The sequence below is a fragment of the Hyaena hyaena genome, unplaced genomic scaffold (genome assembly GCF_003009895.1).
Source record: "Hyaena hyaena isolate Hyena2069 unplaced genomic scaffold, ASM300989v1 scaffold_130, whole genome shotgun sequence".
Classification (NCBI taxonomy): domain Eukaryota; kingdom Metazoa; phylum Chordata; class Mammalia; order Carnivora; family Hyaenidae; genus Hyaena; species Hyaena hyaena.
In genome coordinates, this window is record NW_024080762.1 from 1365345 (window position 1) to 1381335 (window position 15991).

Genomic DNA, 15991 nt, shown 5'->3' on the forward strand with positions numbered 1-15991 from the left:
TGTGGGGAGGGGGTAGCTCCGACTCCCGCAGACATCACCACGCATGACGAAGCTACTTCCCCTCACGCGGTCCAAGGCGCACACGCGCGATCCACAGCCACGCCCGCACACACTCGACACACACAGGGCGTCCGAGGGTCCGGTTGCCATGGCGAACAGGAGCGCGTGAGCCCAGCCGCCCCTCCCGCCCCCGGCCGAGCCCGGTCAACTGCAGCTCTGATTGGTCGCTGCTTCCTCATTATGCAAATCATTTGCGTAGACTCGGCGGCCAGCTGCCTGACGTCACCAAGCACGGGGGCTGGGGCTCGGGGCTCGGCTCCGGGAGAGCTCGGGCGGGAGCCCGGATAGCGCCGCGCGGGGACCTCAACCCAGACCCCAGCGTCCCGCCGCCGCGGCCCGGTCCTGCCCCGCCCCAGGCCCCGCCCCTTTCCAGCCCGCCCCACCTCCTCTACGCCCCTCCACCCGGGCCCCGCCCCCTGTGCAGCCCCCCGCCCTCGTCGCCTGGACCCCGCCCCCTCCCCCCTGGCCCTCGCCACCGGTCCAGGGAGGGGACGGCGGGACAGACGGGACTGGTGGGACCGGCGGGAGGGCGGACCGGGCGGGGATATGGCCGCGGCGCCCGGAGGGTCTGCGCCGCCCGCCGGCCCCGGCCCGCGCCTGGGTTTCAGCACCGCGGACAGCGGCGTCGGCATGAGCGGGCTAAACCCCGGTCCTGCCGTGCCCATGAAGGACCACGACGCCATCAAGCTCTTCGTGGGGCAGATCCCGCGGGGCTTGGACGAGCAGGATCTCAAGCCGCTGTTCGAGGAATTCGGCCGCATCTACGAGCTGACGGTGCTGAAGGACCGGCTCACCGGCCTCCACAAAGGTGCGCGGGGTCAGCCCAGCCCAGCCCAGCCCAGCCCTGCCCCAATCCGCTTAGAGTGGGCCCAGCCCAAACCCCAGCCTCAACCGCAGCCCCAACCTTAGCCCTACCTAGAGTCAGTCCAACACCAGTCCAATACCAGCCCCACTTCAGCCCAGTCTCCTCCCCAGGTCACAGAACCCCCGACCCAGAATTTTCTCTCTGACATCCTCCTTCTGATCATCACTCTGATCCCCTGACGTGTTCTCCACTCTAACCTCTAACTCCCTACCCCTCACCTCTCACATCCCAACAGTCCCAACCTTTCAGTCAGACCTCCCTCCATCCCTCTCATCAGACATTCCAAATCCTGAAATTTGAAAACTTATTGGACCTTTGGGTCTCTAATACCCCCAATCTCCCACACCTGGACCAATCATTTCTGACCTCCTCCCCCAATCTGGTGCCACCCCATTCAGGCCTAACCATCCACACACACATCTTGGACTTGTACCCCTCCTTCTGGCCTCCAAGCCCGGTCAACCCCCAGAGCCTTCTTTTGATGCAAGACTGCTAACTTAACCCCCCCCCCCCCAAACCTAAATTCCTTCTTTCTTCAGAACCTGGGCCTGGTTAACTCACAAAATCCAATTCCCCTCGAGGAGGCTCTCGGCTTCAAATTCCACCCTCGTGTTTGACAATAACCCAATCTCTCCTCCCTCTGCCAGAATCCCAACACTCTGCCTCTTCTGACTTGAGTCCAGAACCCTGACCTCAACCGGAAAGATCTACCATCTGTGCCCCCTCATTTCAGGTTTCCTCTCAGCTGAACCCACACTTCTTTCATCCTCTAATCTCTCCACTCTGGTGCTTCATCTATACCCTTCCCGAATCCTCTTTATGGACTCCTACTTTCCCTCCTTCACAGGCAGGTCCTGGAGTAGAGCCTGTGGATCAGAAACTTGGGGTGGGTCAATTTGAAGAGGCAGAAGGGTTTTTCTCCCTGTCCTTGTTAGAGAGACAGGCACCACAGTTCTGTCCAGCCACACCCCTTTCTTCCTGTAGAGAGAGGGAGGAGGCTTGTTTACATGCAGAAAAGTCTGTCCAGGCTGAGCTGGAGTAAGAGAGCCAGAGTCACATGTCATACATGGACAGGGGATGGAAATTATTTGAGGAGAAACACCTCTATCTCTTCCCACCTTCACCATGCTTCCGTTTCAGGACTTGAGGGGCAAGGGCCTCTATCTCTCCCAACTTTCACCATGCTTCAGTTTTAGGATTTGAGGGGTAAGGGTCACCAACTATTCTCCATGATTTTTCTAGGAGAAAAATGGTCAGTCCTGAGTAACAGCTAAAGGTACTTTCCTAAGGGCTGAGAGCTGGAATCAGACTGCCACCTCTTTTCATCTGGGAGACACACTTATACAGGAGCTTCACAAAAATGCCCACAAAAGATCTGGGACCAGCTAGGTAGCAGTGCATCTTCCACACTTTGAGGTGGGGTTACTATCAAAGGGGCATAAAAAAATAAGACTATACCATCCTGATTCCTTCTAATGCAGTCCAGCTGCCTGGCTGTGTATCCATCCATAGCAACTTACTTTCTTATTTTCTAGACATTTTTTTTTCAGTATGTAAGCACAAGCTAATCTTTCTGGGCCATTTGTAAAATAAGGGAAGTGTATAAGATACCTTTAATTCTCACTCTTCTCATTCAAACACCATCAGTCTCTGAACTGTTCCCTTACCCTTTCTCTCTCTCCATTTAGTTCTACTTCTTCCTGTTTTAAAATTTTCATTTGTCTCTCCCTCAAGTCATGCTTCTCTGTCTTTCCATCCCACCTTCTTCCACCCCCTATCCCAGGTAGTCCACATGGGACTCTTTTGGGCAGCAATTGGGCCGCTGAGCCTTTCAGACTGGGCCCCAGCCCTGCCCATTTCTGACGTCAGTTGATATGGCTTAGTGGCAGAAGATCAAGAAATGTAAACAAATTCATGTGTTTGGTGATTTGTCCCCAAACCAACCTGCAGCTCTCCAAGGCAGGGTTGCCTTGCAAGATGATTGGGAGAGGGTCTGTGTGTCAACATGTTCCCCGTTTTCTCCCCAGCAACAGTGACATCCAAAAGCCAGAGTGAATAATTTTCCTTCCTATGGCTGGGTACTGAAGGAGGCAGCCACAGTGCCTTGAAAACAACCTCAGTCTAGGACTTAGGAGATTCTAAACCATATTCTTCCACTGACACACTCTCTGTTTCCCTATTATACAATAAGATCTTGTCCCAGGTGTTCTCTCAGATCCCTTTAACTCAATGAATAGCAGATAGCCACCCACCTTCAGGGGGCAGCCACTTGGAAGACATCATAGAAAATGATTCCATTTGCCTTGTAGTCTGCTGAGGTCTAAGTGGAAAACTTCATCATGCTCCAAATGGCTTCTCACATCCACTTTCCCTTCTTTCAGTCTTCCTCATTCCCACACTCAGAAGGCTCTTTTTGAAAACACAGATCTTATCATGTCAGAATCCTGCTTAAAATACTTTAGTGGCTCTTCATTGCTCTTAAGGAAAAGTTCAAAATCCAGACTGAGGCATACAAGGTTATAGGTAACCTGATCCCAGCACACCTCACTGTCCACTCTGCCTCCTTTCACCAATCTCCAACCATACTAGTCTTCTATCCATTTCCCCAACACACCAAATTCTTGCCTTGGTCTTCATACATACTATATGAAGCTGCTCATACGTGCTGTTCCTTCAGCCTTAAAAAATCACCACCCTTCTTGTCATCTGGTTAAATCCTATTTGTTATTGGGGACTCAATGTGTTCTTTGAAGCATTCCTCAATCCTTTGGACTCAAATTACATGCCCCTCATGATCCTTTACATCATCCTCATGAGAGCAGAGAATGTGTCTGTCTTGTTACCACTTCATCCCCAAGCCCATTATAATGTCCACCATAATAAGCAAATAAGTATTTAACAAAGATTTTCTGAATGAGTGAGTGCTCAATGACTGTTGGAAAGGAAGAGGTCCCTGCCTCAGTGCTTCCTAGCAGGCTACACTTTCTGACTCTGAACAAAGAGCAGTAGGACTTATCCTGTGGCTCAATCCAGACTCCTCTGTCCTATAACTTCTGGCTCTTTTAGAGAAGTAAGATTTGGGGCACAATAACCCTTTAACAGCCTCTATCTTAAAACACTGGAGGAGCTGACAGATCAAACTCCTTGGATAGGATTGGAGGTCTGTGAAAGCTCTTCTCTACAGAAAGTTCCTAAGCCAGCCCCATCTTGCAAGCCTCAAATTAACCTATTCCTCAGCTTCAAACTCGGAGGAAGGAGGTGTTAAGAAGAAGTTGTGGGGTCCTGGGCTTGGCTCCCAACCATTTTCCTCCTTTTGGCCTCCTCTCATCTGAAACTGAGTTGGGAAAGAATTGAGGCTGATTCTGGGAGACTCTGTGAGTATGAATATGAAAAGGAAGGGGGAGGCTGGGGTTAAAGCTGAAGGCAAAGCCGCTTAGGGAGGTTTAACCCCAACCAGACTTACAGCTGGAGTGGGGAGGGGAAATGTGGGACTGTATGAGCATGTGGCTGGATGTGGGTACACATGTTCCCTAGGCAAGAATCCAAGAGCAAATGAGAGAGAACCAGAGTCTGGGACTGAAACACATGAAGCCCCTCCCTTCAGGGAAGGTGGGAGACAGAGGCTTCTCAGAGCAGTGCCCTTGTTTAAAGAAGAGTGGCCTTGAGTTTGTCAACTAATGGGATCTTTTCAGGAAGAGTATTTGGGGGTTTCAGGAAACCCCCTGAGCCAGCCTCTTCCTCCCCAGGCTGTGCCTTCCTCACCTACTGCGCCCGGGACTCTGCTCTCAAGGCCCAGAGTGCACTGCACGAGCAGAAGACCCTGCCAGGGGTAAGTCCACCAGGTTTGGGGGGTGGGGATCACTTCAGGCTGGGGACATGCCCTATGTGCATGCCAAAGCAGCATGTAGGGGCGGGGTTGGGGCCAGGAACTAGAAGCAGAGTCACTTTTCAAGGCTTACCTATCCCCTGAGCAGCTATCAGTTCTTGTTATATTTAGTCTTCTGGCTCAGAGAAATGGGCTTAACACTTGGACAAAGTGTTCCACCCCATCTTTTGAGAGAGGCATCAGTATTGTGTGTTATGCTAGAATTTGTCTGCATTAGCTAAAATCATGGCTTAAGGTGTCATTTGTCACTGGTGTGAGACTATATGCAGATACATGGTGTAGAGACCCTATTGGGCTGATATCCTACTTTTTCCAGTTCTAGAGTCCTTAATACCATTCCCCTCTATTCTCTTCCTGTAATGTTTTTTAGAGGTGCCTTGACTCGCCAAGATTACTTGCCCTCCTCTTCCCCAAACACTTGGTAAAAGCTAAGAGGACCTGATTATATGAGCGCTTAGGCCATTATATATCAATGGCACCTGGTATGGCCTTAGCTAATGGCTAATCACTGGACAAAAGGCAAAGTAGGACCTGCGGACCACGTGGCAGGAAGAGAGTGGTGATTGTTAGGAACTAGTGTGGGTTCACCAAGAGCAAATCACAAAACAGAGCCTCATTTTCTCTTGTCAAAAGAGTGATATGTCTACTAAAAGAAGACTATTCAAATGCCAAACCTGGGACTATATCCAATTTTAAGCCTCAGATTTAAGAGGGTCATTAGCTTATCAGAAAGAGACCAGGATGGAATGGGGAAATAAAATATATCATGGATGATGGTTTAAAGAAATTGGAGATATTTGGCTGGAGGCAATAGGGTGTGGGGGCTTTCAGAGGGAGGCATCATAACATAATGATTAAAAATACGACTTTTTGAGTCTCAACAGACCTAGATTTGAATCTCAGGTCTGTCATTTACCAGCTCTGTGTCTCCAGATACATTACTTAGACTCTTGAGTTTCAATTTCCTCATCTATAAGAAGTGAGTTATACTAACACTTAGCTCACTGGGCTATTGTGAGGATTAACTGAAGTCAGCAAGTGCCTGGCACAGAGGAAGATCTCAATAAATTTTACTGCTAGGGTGAAGGTAACCACCTTCAGATTCTGAAGAGGGATTTGGTTTTCTATGGGTGGCTCTAGAGGGCTTGATCAGGATCAGCGGGTATAAAAAACAGACACACGAATTTCAGCTCAATATAAAGAAATCATTTCTCTGATTGGAGCTGTCCAGCAGTGGCACCAGCTTCACCTAGAGTTGATCAAGCTGTTAGTGGGCTGTCAGGTCCTAGGACCAATCCCAGTAATTGAAGCAACTCAAGCCTCACTCTTGAAGACACAGCAGCAAGTAACACTAATGTATTACTGCTGCCAAGCTTGCATGTACAGGCTCTGGAGTCAAACAGACATGGGTGTGGATCCAGGCCCTACCACACACTAACTCTGTGACCTTGGGCAAGCCTTTACTTCTCAGTCTAATCATCTTCATATGTAAAACTGAATTTATAGAATTCTTATAATAGTTAAATTAACTAACTCATGTAAAGTGCTTAACATAGTTCTTGGTAGACAATAAGCTCTAGGTACAGGTTAGCTTGTGGTAGCAGCAGTAGTAATAGTAACAGCAGTGTTAGTAGGAGTAGTAGCGGAAGTTATTATTCATCCAACCATGGGAATAAATGACTTCTGCTGCTAAAATTGAAAGTCGCTGACACAAACTGTAACATTCCATGTGGGAAACAGCATGGTAAAGGTGCAGAGACAGAAGGAACAAGATGGGTGTGAAATGGGGTTGGGAGTTTGGAGGAAGGCCTGGGTGAGCATGGGCCAGGCCAAAGAGAAGATCCACCAGAGGGCAGTGGCTGAAGAGGAACTTTGGATGCCGGGATGAGAGATTTGGACTTTATCCTGAAAGCAAATGGGAGCACTGAAAAAATTAAGATGAACTTTGCGAGGAAAGAAAACCACACCATAGGGTTCCACAAATGGAGAACTTTATGAGGCTGAGGGCACCTGAGATAAGGGCTGTGAGGCTCTAGATTAGTGGGATAATTTCTGAAGGAGAAAAAGAGAAATAATAACAACTAGCATTTGTTGATACTAGACAGTGTTCCTAGCATTTTGCATTCTCAAAGTCACTTGATCCTCTATGAAGAAGGTATTGCTATTGGAATTCCCATTTTATACATGAGGAAACCAGAGTCAAAGGAAACAAGTGACTTCCCCAAGGTTACGTAGAAAGATCTAGGAAGATCTAGGTAGTCTGACTCCTGAACTCATTCACTTAACCACGACCCTATGACCTGTGCCAAGCTGGTGGCAGACAGGGGGTCTGTCTAAGTTTCTGAAGGGGATGGTGACTGGATGCATCTGCCCTCTCCCACCCTTTCATCTGCAGGCTTCCAACATGGCCTGGCTTTGTCCCGGACTGCCAGGATTGGCTTTACTCACCCTCCTCAGCTTAACAAAGTGAAAATTAATATTTAATTATTCTCCTAAATGAAAATCGATGGCTCTGTTGGCCAGCCCAAGCAATGTCCGTGCCATCAATCTTTCCTCTGGGCCTGCCAGGGGCAGCAGCAGCTTTAGTCACCTGGCCTCAGGCCCACCAGCATGAAGGGAAGAGGGTGTCCAGCTCTCTCTAGGTACTGGGTCCTGGGCACAGCTGCCATCTACTGGAAAAGCATGGAAAGACTTCAATTTGGGCTCCTCCTAGAGACAGGAAAGATAGTTACTGTGGGAGCAAGAAAGGTTGTCTCCCCAGAGAAAAAGCCTGAACCCCTAGGGAACATGTCATAGTATCTACTGGACTGGGACCTCACCATAACTCCCCTCCACATGCTCCTGCTAATTTCTGTCACCTATCAAAACTGGGCTCCCTGCTCAGGAGGACTTCCTTTAAACCTCAGTGGTCTGTCCCACCTTCTTCTCTATAAAGCCGAAGCTACTTCTTGCAACCTCATTTTAAGCTCCAGAATCCACCTGAAGAAGGTTAGGCCAACCTTATCCCAGAAGGTGCCCTCCTACTTGTCTCTATCCTTGCTCATGACCACCTTTCCCTTGGGCATTCATCCCTTCAAACACTGTGAAGGAGACAGACAGAACTGAGTGAATTTGCTTTTGCAAGTTGTGCCTGGCGCAAAACAGCTTGGGTGGAAAGGGCAAGTGGGGGCTAAAATCCAGCCATGCTCTATTGACCAAGCCATGCACATTATCACAGGGCTGTGTCAGCCCAGAGGGGGAGGCACATTCTTTTCCTAATTCATCCCATAGTGGGGGGAGTGACTTTTTGTAACTCATACGAAGACACTGTATGTGCTAGCAGCTTCCCAGTGAATGAATTGGAAGCTTTGACCTCAAGGAGCTTTTTCAGCCCAGAAATAACTCCTTGCATCTCAGTGGGGTTTACCTAGGCACATAAAAGAGGCATCAGAATAGAGAGAGAGGAGATGCTTCACAATGGAGGTGCTATCTGAGCCCAATCATGACCATATTTCATCACATTTGAGGGTCTAGAAAGCTAAAAGACAAGGCAACTTCTGGAATCCTAGGTACAGTGTGAAAACTGGCAGTGAAGAAGTCCAAGGAAGGTGTCTAAGGCTTCATATGAATGGAAAATATTGTGTATTTTGGGCAGCAAGGGAGGCAGGACCTACAAATTTGGACTGTCAGTCTTAGGATCTTTGATTTTATTGGGAGGCTTGCAATGGGGCACCATGGATGGATTTTAGTCAGGAAAGAGTGAGGGATTGGTTTTAAATGCTCACTCCAGCTTCAGTGTGATGGTTGGATGGAGAGAGGAAGCAACATTGGAGACAGATGATCCTTTAGGACACTGTTGCTTGAGTGCAGCTGAATGATGATGCTGGTCTGGAGCTAGAGATAGGGCAGGAATGGGGAGAAAACAATAGACTTGAGAGCTATTTAGGATGTCCATATAGACTTTAGAGCAGTGGCAACTGGCATCGGATTGAATTAGAAGAAGGTGTGAGGTAGAACAAAGAGCTGAAAATGGTGTAGCTTACTTTTTCTCTTCTTCACTCTTCCCTGCATCCCTGACACCTCTCTTAGACCCACCAGTAATCCTGAAAAGTATTCTTCCCATGGTGGAAGTGGCTAAGGGCACAGGTGTTCAGTGTTAGGAATAGTTGGCATCAAAACAGAAATGTCTGAAGAGGGCAACGCTGAGCCCAAAGTAGAAATTTTATACAAGTCAAGCAGGGAGAAGACTTGCCTTTCCTCCTGCTCATGGTGGCTGAAGTACCGGGGCCTCATATGCCTCCAACCTTCCCCACTCCACTGCCTGGAATAAGTTGTTTTCTCCTCTTTCTGACATTCTCTATTTTGATTTTCCCTCCAGAGTTGGCCCTGAAGCAGACAGGGGTCTGGACTCTACCTGGGAAACTCTCAAGGGAATAGGTGCTCAGCCAAGGTCAAGAGCTCACCTGAGGTCCCATGACAAATTCTTGGCCAAGGAGGCAAAACCCTCTTTTCCTAAAGGGGGAACTGGGATTACCTTACCCTGCTCCCACATCTCTCCCCTGGCTGTGATGGCTGTGGCAGGAACAAGGCAGGATAGGGTTGCTTAGGCAGTTCATGTGGCTAGCTCTCTTTCTCCTTCAGCCACATGGAGCATACCTAAATCCTAGGTATCCTCTGTAACCATTTCCCAGTGGGGACCAAAGGAGAACCAGCTCTCCCCGACCCTGTCCTCAGCCTCTTGGGCTCCTCCTCCCCGGGGACTTCCTGCATCTCCAAACTCCCAAACTGCCAACATCCTCAACATTTAAGCCGTAAATCTAAAAGTCAGCCAATATTTCCTTCTCTCCCTCAGTTCCCATATCCAATAGAACCTTAGTCCAGTTAATCATCCTAAACATCTCTTGAATTTATCCATTTCCTTCTGCCCTGGTCCAGGTCACCTCGCCCCTTACCTTGATTACTGATCTTCCTATTTCTAATCTTTCCCTTTCCAATCTTTTCTCTGCACAGTGATAGCTCATGGGAACTTTCCCTACTTAATATCCTTCCCTGGATCCCTACTGCCTTTGAAATACAACAAAGTTTAAATTCCCTGTGATTTTCACAACCTGCCCCAACCTGGCCATTGGCTACCTTTTAGTTTTACACCCTTCCATTAAAAACAAACAAACAGAACACTGCAAGGTAGGATCATGATTCTCCCTTTTACTAATACTGAGACTCAAAGACCTTAAAGAAGTTGCCAGTGATGGAGTCACAATTTAAATCCACATCTATATGACTCAGATTACTGCAATTTGCTCTGCCCTGGCCACCTCCATGCCAGGTGCCTACCAGAATCCTTGCTCCCTTAGACCTGCAGTTCCCTTTCCACCCCCCGCCCCCTGTCATCTGGAGCGCTCAGCTTCCAGCTCTCCCTCTCCCATTATCTCCATGTGGCCCAATGACTCCAGTCCTGCAAGGCCCGGGTCAAACTTTGCCTCCTCTGTGAAGCTTTCCCTGTTTCAACCTCTCCAGTTGAAGATCAGCCTCTCTCACAACACTGTACTTTGCACTCCTCCGAAGGCCCTGGTCACCCTGAGCCTCATTACTTGTGTTCATGTCTTAAGAATGGAGGTAAGCAGCACAACACAAAAACATGGGCTTCAGCATCAGACAGACCTGGGGGCAAATGCCAGCTCCACCGCTCACTCATCACGAGATCTTGAACAAGTGATTTAACCTCCCTAAGCCTCAACTTTCCCATCTGTACTATAGGGATAATGATATTACCTTGCAGAGCAGTTGGAAGGAATTTAGAGAGAATGCATGTAAAGTGTCCCAGAAAGGGCCTGGTGTATAGTGGGCTTTTAGGAAATTGTGGCACTGTCTTTCCCTCTATAAGCCATTGAGGACAGATTCCCAAAGGTTGTTGCTGTCTCCTGTGAAGGGCCTTGCCTGGGGCTCTTCACAGATTTCAGAAAATGCCCGCATGGTGGAAAGCCCAGGTGCTTTCCAAGACTCTGAGGCTCGGACCCTGCCAGGTCTGTGGGACATGTATATACCACTTAATGCCCATTCTCCATGAAAGAGTGGGGGAGGGGAGGGGGAAAGGGATGTCCCCCAGAGCACTGATGAGCTCCATCTCTCCAGAAACCCAGCCAGGGAGACAGCTGCCATGGAAACCACTGCTGTCACATGTGCTCGTCACTCTAGGTTCCAGAGAGAAATTCTCAGGGTCTATTTAAGAACTAATAAAATAATGATGGTCTTGCTCACCCTCACTGCCCCCCACCCCAGGCTTCTTCCCGTCTTTCATTCTTCCCTGCCACTCTCCTCCCTGACTTTCCCGCATCCCCTTCCTGACCCCTTATCCATTCGTTTCCCTCCCATATCCACCAGTATTTCTCTTTCCTTGCCCCTTTCTAGGTCTCTCTCTCTCTCTCTCTCATTGTTTCTGTCTTCCTGTGTCTCTTCATCTCTCCTTGTTTCTCTGCTCTCCATGGCTCTGTCTCTTGGTCTCTCCTCCACAATCACAGGTGGCCATGCCCAGGGACGGTTCCCGTTCCTCCTGGTCCCTGGTCCCGGCCAATCCAGACCTGCCCAGCTCGCCCTGATCTGCTTGGATTGATCAGTCATCCCCTCTAGACTGCAGCCTGAGTCCTGTCGGTGTCTCGGCCCCCACCCACAACCCGGTACACTGCAGGGGCTCCACCACCAGCGGGTGGGTGTGTCAGAGCGTATAAGAACCTGAGCCCTGGGTGGGAGGGGGATTGCACTGGTGCAGGCTTGGCCTGTTTTCCTTGCCTTCTTCTTCTTCTTCTTCTCCTCTTTTTTTTTAATAATCCCTCCCCACTCCCCCACCCCCAAATTTGATCCAAAGGAAATTGCTCAACTGTGACTGCCAGGGCGTTACCATGGTTACTGGGTAGCACTTGTGGCTATGGTAACAGGAAGCTGCCTGTTGTCTCGGCAACGAGCACATTGGTAGAGGATGGAGTGGCCCTGATTGGTGCAGAAGCAGTGCATTTCCTGAAGGGAGGGGGTCAGATCATCACCTTCTCAGGCCAGATGGGCATCAGTACCCCTTCCTCCATAACGGGAAGGCCGCTGTTCTTTCCTCCCGGCACTCAGCTCTCTGCCCCCAACAATAATTCCTCACTTCCTACGCACCCAGCTTTTGGCAGTTTACAAAGACCTTTTGCGTCCCCATTATCTCATGTGATCCCCACAACACCCATGAGAGGAAGGTGAGATGGGGATTCAATCATGAATTCTCTCAGGGTGGTTGGGGGCTGGGAATGTGTGGGGGTGTATGTCGAAATCACCTAGGAGATTTTACAAATTATACAGTCCCCCACCTTGAGAGTCTGGTATGATTCCCAGGTGATTCTTATCTATCCTTGATCAGGGAACCCCCGAATTAGAAGGTGAAATTCGTTGGCGGGGGAGGGGATAAAGGGAAGAGTCAAGCTGCTTTCCAGGTTTGTAGCTTGGATGACTGGAAGGATCAGGTCGGGGCAAAAAGATAAGCTCTGGTGTGGATGTGTTGAGTGGAAGATGCCAGTGGGACTTTTTAGTCAGACTGTCCAGCAAACAGCTGGGTACACGGGTCTGAAGCTCAGGAGGGACGTGTGGGTTGGGGAGGCAGAGATCTGAGTCAGCCCTGTGAGGATGGTAACTGAGGCTGTGGGTGTGGATGAGACTCTTGAGGAAGAACGGGAACAGAGGGATGAGCAAGGCTGAGGACGGTGCCCTGGAGAATGCCAGCCTCCTCAAGGGAAGGGGGGTCCAGGGAGGAAGCTGAGGGGGTGAGTGTAGACACTGTGGTAATACAGAATCTTAGGAAAACTTCCCCCCATTTAACAAACTGAATCTGAGAGAGGGTGGCTTACTCGAAGTCATACAACCATTAAATGGCAGAGCTGGGGTAGACAGCACTAAGTCCAGTTCCCAGCTTGTTTAATCTAAATGACATATAGAATTTTATTCTCAGTTTTAGAACAAAACACAAGTCTTCGATATCAATTCCACCCTCCCACCCAACTCCTCTCACTCATAACCTTTAAGGAGGTCCAGGAGCCAGAGGGACAGGTGCACATTGTCCTAGCCCAGAGCCCAAAGCAAAATCTCTTTAACCACCATGGTCCATCCTGGCTTGCCACCAGTTTTCTATGACCCAACCCTTCAGATTTCAGCAGCTCTTAAATTCCCCAGTTTAAGGAAGGAATCTTGGAGAAAATCTATAGCCCACCATGAAGCTGGTGGAGTGCAGAGTTCAAAGGGGCCAGGGCTTAGACCCTGAGACATCCAGGGGAGGAGAAGCTGGGTGCCAGGACCAGGCAGTTGTGCTGACTAGGTGTGTTGGTCCAATGTCTTTCAGATGAATCGTCCGATCCAAGTGAAGCCGGCTGCCAGTGAGGGTCGAGGAGGTAACTTCCCTATCTGACAAACCCCAGGGTATCACCCTTGTAGGGGATGGTGGGTCAACTCCTCGTGTCAGTCCTACCTATGGTTTATTACTAGAGCTTCCTTGGGTTGGAGGGAAAGCGGGGCCCAGAGTTGCTCAGCACCAGAAACAGCTTAGCCTTCCCAGCTCAGACTGAGGAGAGATGGGGCCCCAGGGTCCCCAGACACAAAAGAGGCAGGAAGATGCTGGAGATAGAGGAAGGGAGCTCTTGACACCTTGCCCTTGAAAGAGTTCACTCCTGTTTTTTCAGTTGGAATTTCCAGATTTGTTTGAAGAACGAGGCTGGAATTACTCTCCTTTTGTATATTTTTCTGATCAGAGACAACCCAGTCCACTATGGATTGAGGCCACTCATTTCTTCACGGCAACTATCTGGTTACTTATGGCAAAAGATGAGTCTAGTAAGACAGACTTTGCAGGCCATAGTAAGGAATTTAACTCTATTGAGGACCATGGAAAGGCTTCAGAGGTTTTTTTGTTTTTTTTTAGAAGTACTGTTTCCTGTTGCATAAAGACCAATGCTCCTTAACAACAGGAGGGGTAGACAGCCTGTGCTTTTTTGACAGTCAGCTACATTCCAGGCAGCTTCCATATTGGAAAAGTGATGCTAGCTTCTGGTGTCAGTTCTTTGGTGTTTTCCTCAACTTTTGGTCTTCTATCATTCCAGTTTATCTGCCAATAGCCCTGGTGTCTGCTGATTTCTCTCCCATGGATAAAACTCTCTCCCTGTCTTACCCAAGATCAGCCATGGTGTTGCTAGGTGGAAGAAGCTGCCCCTGATCAGGGAGAGAATGGAATTTAATTGACAGGCATTTATTGACTCCTACTAATTCTGACACCGTCTCAGACTTCCTGCTCACTGTCTACACCTGAAAGAGGGCTCTGGTAGCTTCATAGTTCCATTGTGGAGTTTTTTCCTCCATGAAAGAATTCTTTTATCTTTTTAGAAGATCTGACCTTTGGTCTGTGCTTCTCAATTTCAGGTCAAGATGTTATCACCTCTACTTTGCCTTGAAGAGATATTTCCAAGTTTCTTCCTCCCCTTTACACAAATGTCCTCCTTTTCTACCACATTCTTTCCAGACAGGTTTTTGAGAAGTTCCAGCCTCCATACAGAACCCCTGGTTTACTTTTCCCAAGGATTTCTACCTTTTGGGAAGCGCTGTTAGGCATTGAGGCCATTGTTGGCTATTGTTGGCCATCTTCTAAGTCTTGTCCACAAACACTAGCAAGTCCCATCACGCAGAGGCCAGTTGAGAGTACCTGAATGAGCTAGGAAGCAGACAGGTTGAGTTTATTCAACCATCCAACCAACATGTTCTGAGTAACTTACTCCACATTAAGCATAGAAATGTGGGCAAGGCAGCCCTCGCATTGAGTCTGAAGCTATGAGGGGATAATAAACAAGGGGTTACAATTCAGTGTGACCAGGGTCTTTCAAGTCCTGGAGGGATTGTGGGCACAATAAGAAGAGGCACCTCTCTTAGTCTGGGAGGTCAAGATGGGCTCCTAGAGATATTAATATTCAAGCTGAGATCTCAAGGATGGACAAGAAGTAGTCAAATAGAGAAAGGAGGTGAGAGGGAGCAAGTGTTTAGACAGAGGGAATAGCGTGCACAGAGTTCAGAACATGAGTGACTTGGAGTCTGGTTCAGGAACTCAGCTCACAATTTAAGGGGCACTCTTGCTGTTTGGAATCCAATACAACTTGTTGGGATGAGGGCAACTGTACAAAGGAGGCTTCCGATGATGCTTCTGCTTGTCCTGGTCCATCTGCCCTCATCATCTGGGCCACACTCAGTGGTATCAGCCTGAATTTTATCATTTTCCTCCCCTTTTTTGTACAGGTTTTTCAGGTGTCACATCATTGACAAATTCTGTGACCTGTGGCAGCCCACCTATACACCTGTTCAGATTCAGAGCAGCTCAAGAGAGCAGGATAAGCAAATCTAGTTGAAAAGAGGTCTGCCTGGCAGTGGAATTCATAATTTTAGTAGTTATGTGTTACACAGGTATGTCTTGACAAGTAATGGCTCTTAACACACATATACTCCAAATGCATTCATGAGTAATCCTTGCAGGTTTAGATGACCAGATCTCTCAATCCCTTTCTGCTCCCACTCAGAGTCACCAAATGCTCCCTGCTACATTTTCTGGAGAGAGGAGGCACATGTACTGTCTTGCAGAACCATTAGGCCCTTACAATTTATTAGTATTTAACTACCAACTGATCTGTGTTAGATAATCTTGATACTAATCAAAAAGTATTCCTTTCCGTCAATGTTATATATTGCTTCTAAAGTAAGTTCAGCTCTCTGCTGAATTTTAACACAAATTAGAGCTTTAGAAACTCAACTTTTAAAACGGTATCAGATTTTGCTTTTTTGAAATGTAACATTTGACACCAGTGTGGGACAGCTTGCCCTATTCAAGTCTTATTTCTGTGATCTTAAACATTCTATAAAACTTCAGAGTTTGGGGGGATGAGTTAAGTGGGTGATGGGCATTAAAGGGGGCACTTTTTTGGATGAGCACGGGTGTCATATGTAAGAAATGAATAGTTGGGTTCTACTCCTGAAACCAAGACTGCACTGTATGTTAACAAACTTGAATTTAAATTTTAAAAATTATTTTAAAAAACTTCAGAGTTAACGGTCACCCCTGTCCTGATATATTTAAGCCTATAAGCTTGTGTTTTTATTATTCCTGAAATTAAATCCTTTAGTTTACAGTTAATTAATAGTGATTTCTT

General features: G+C 48.2%; 1 protein-coding gene across 4 annotated transcripts in view; it reads left to right on the forward strand.

Moving 5' to 3' along the window:
• The first annotated feature begins 606 nt into the window (after positions 1–606).
• Positions 607–15991, forward strand: part of CELF6 (CUGBP Elav-like family member 6) — a 30037-nt gene continuing 14652 nt past the window's right edge. For all 4 annotated transcript variants that reach the window (XM_039237867.1, XM_039237868.1, XM_039237869.1 and 1 more), the window contains exons 1-3: positions 607–868; positions 4672–4754; positions 13153–13201. In XM_039237867.1, the coding sequence (XP_039093798.1) occupies positions 607–868; positions 4672–4754; positions 13153–13201 (394 nt within the window). The remainder of the gene's footprint in view (positions 869–4671; positions 4755–13152; positions 13202–15991) is intronic.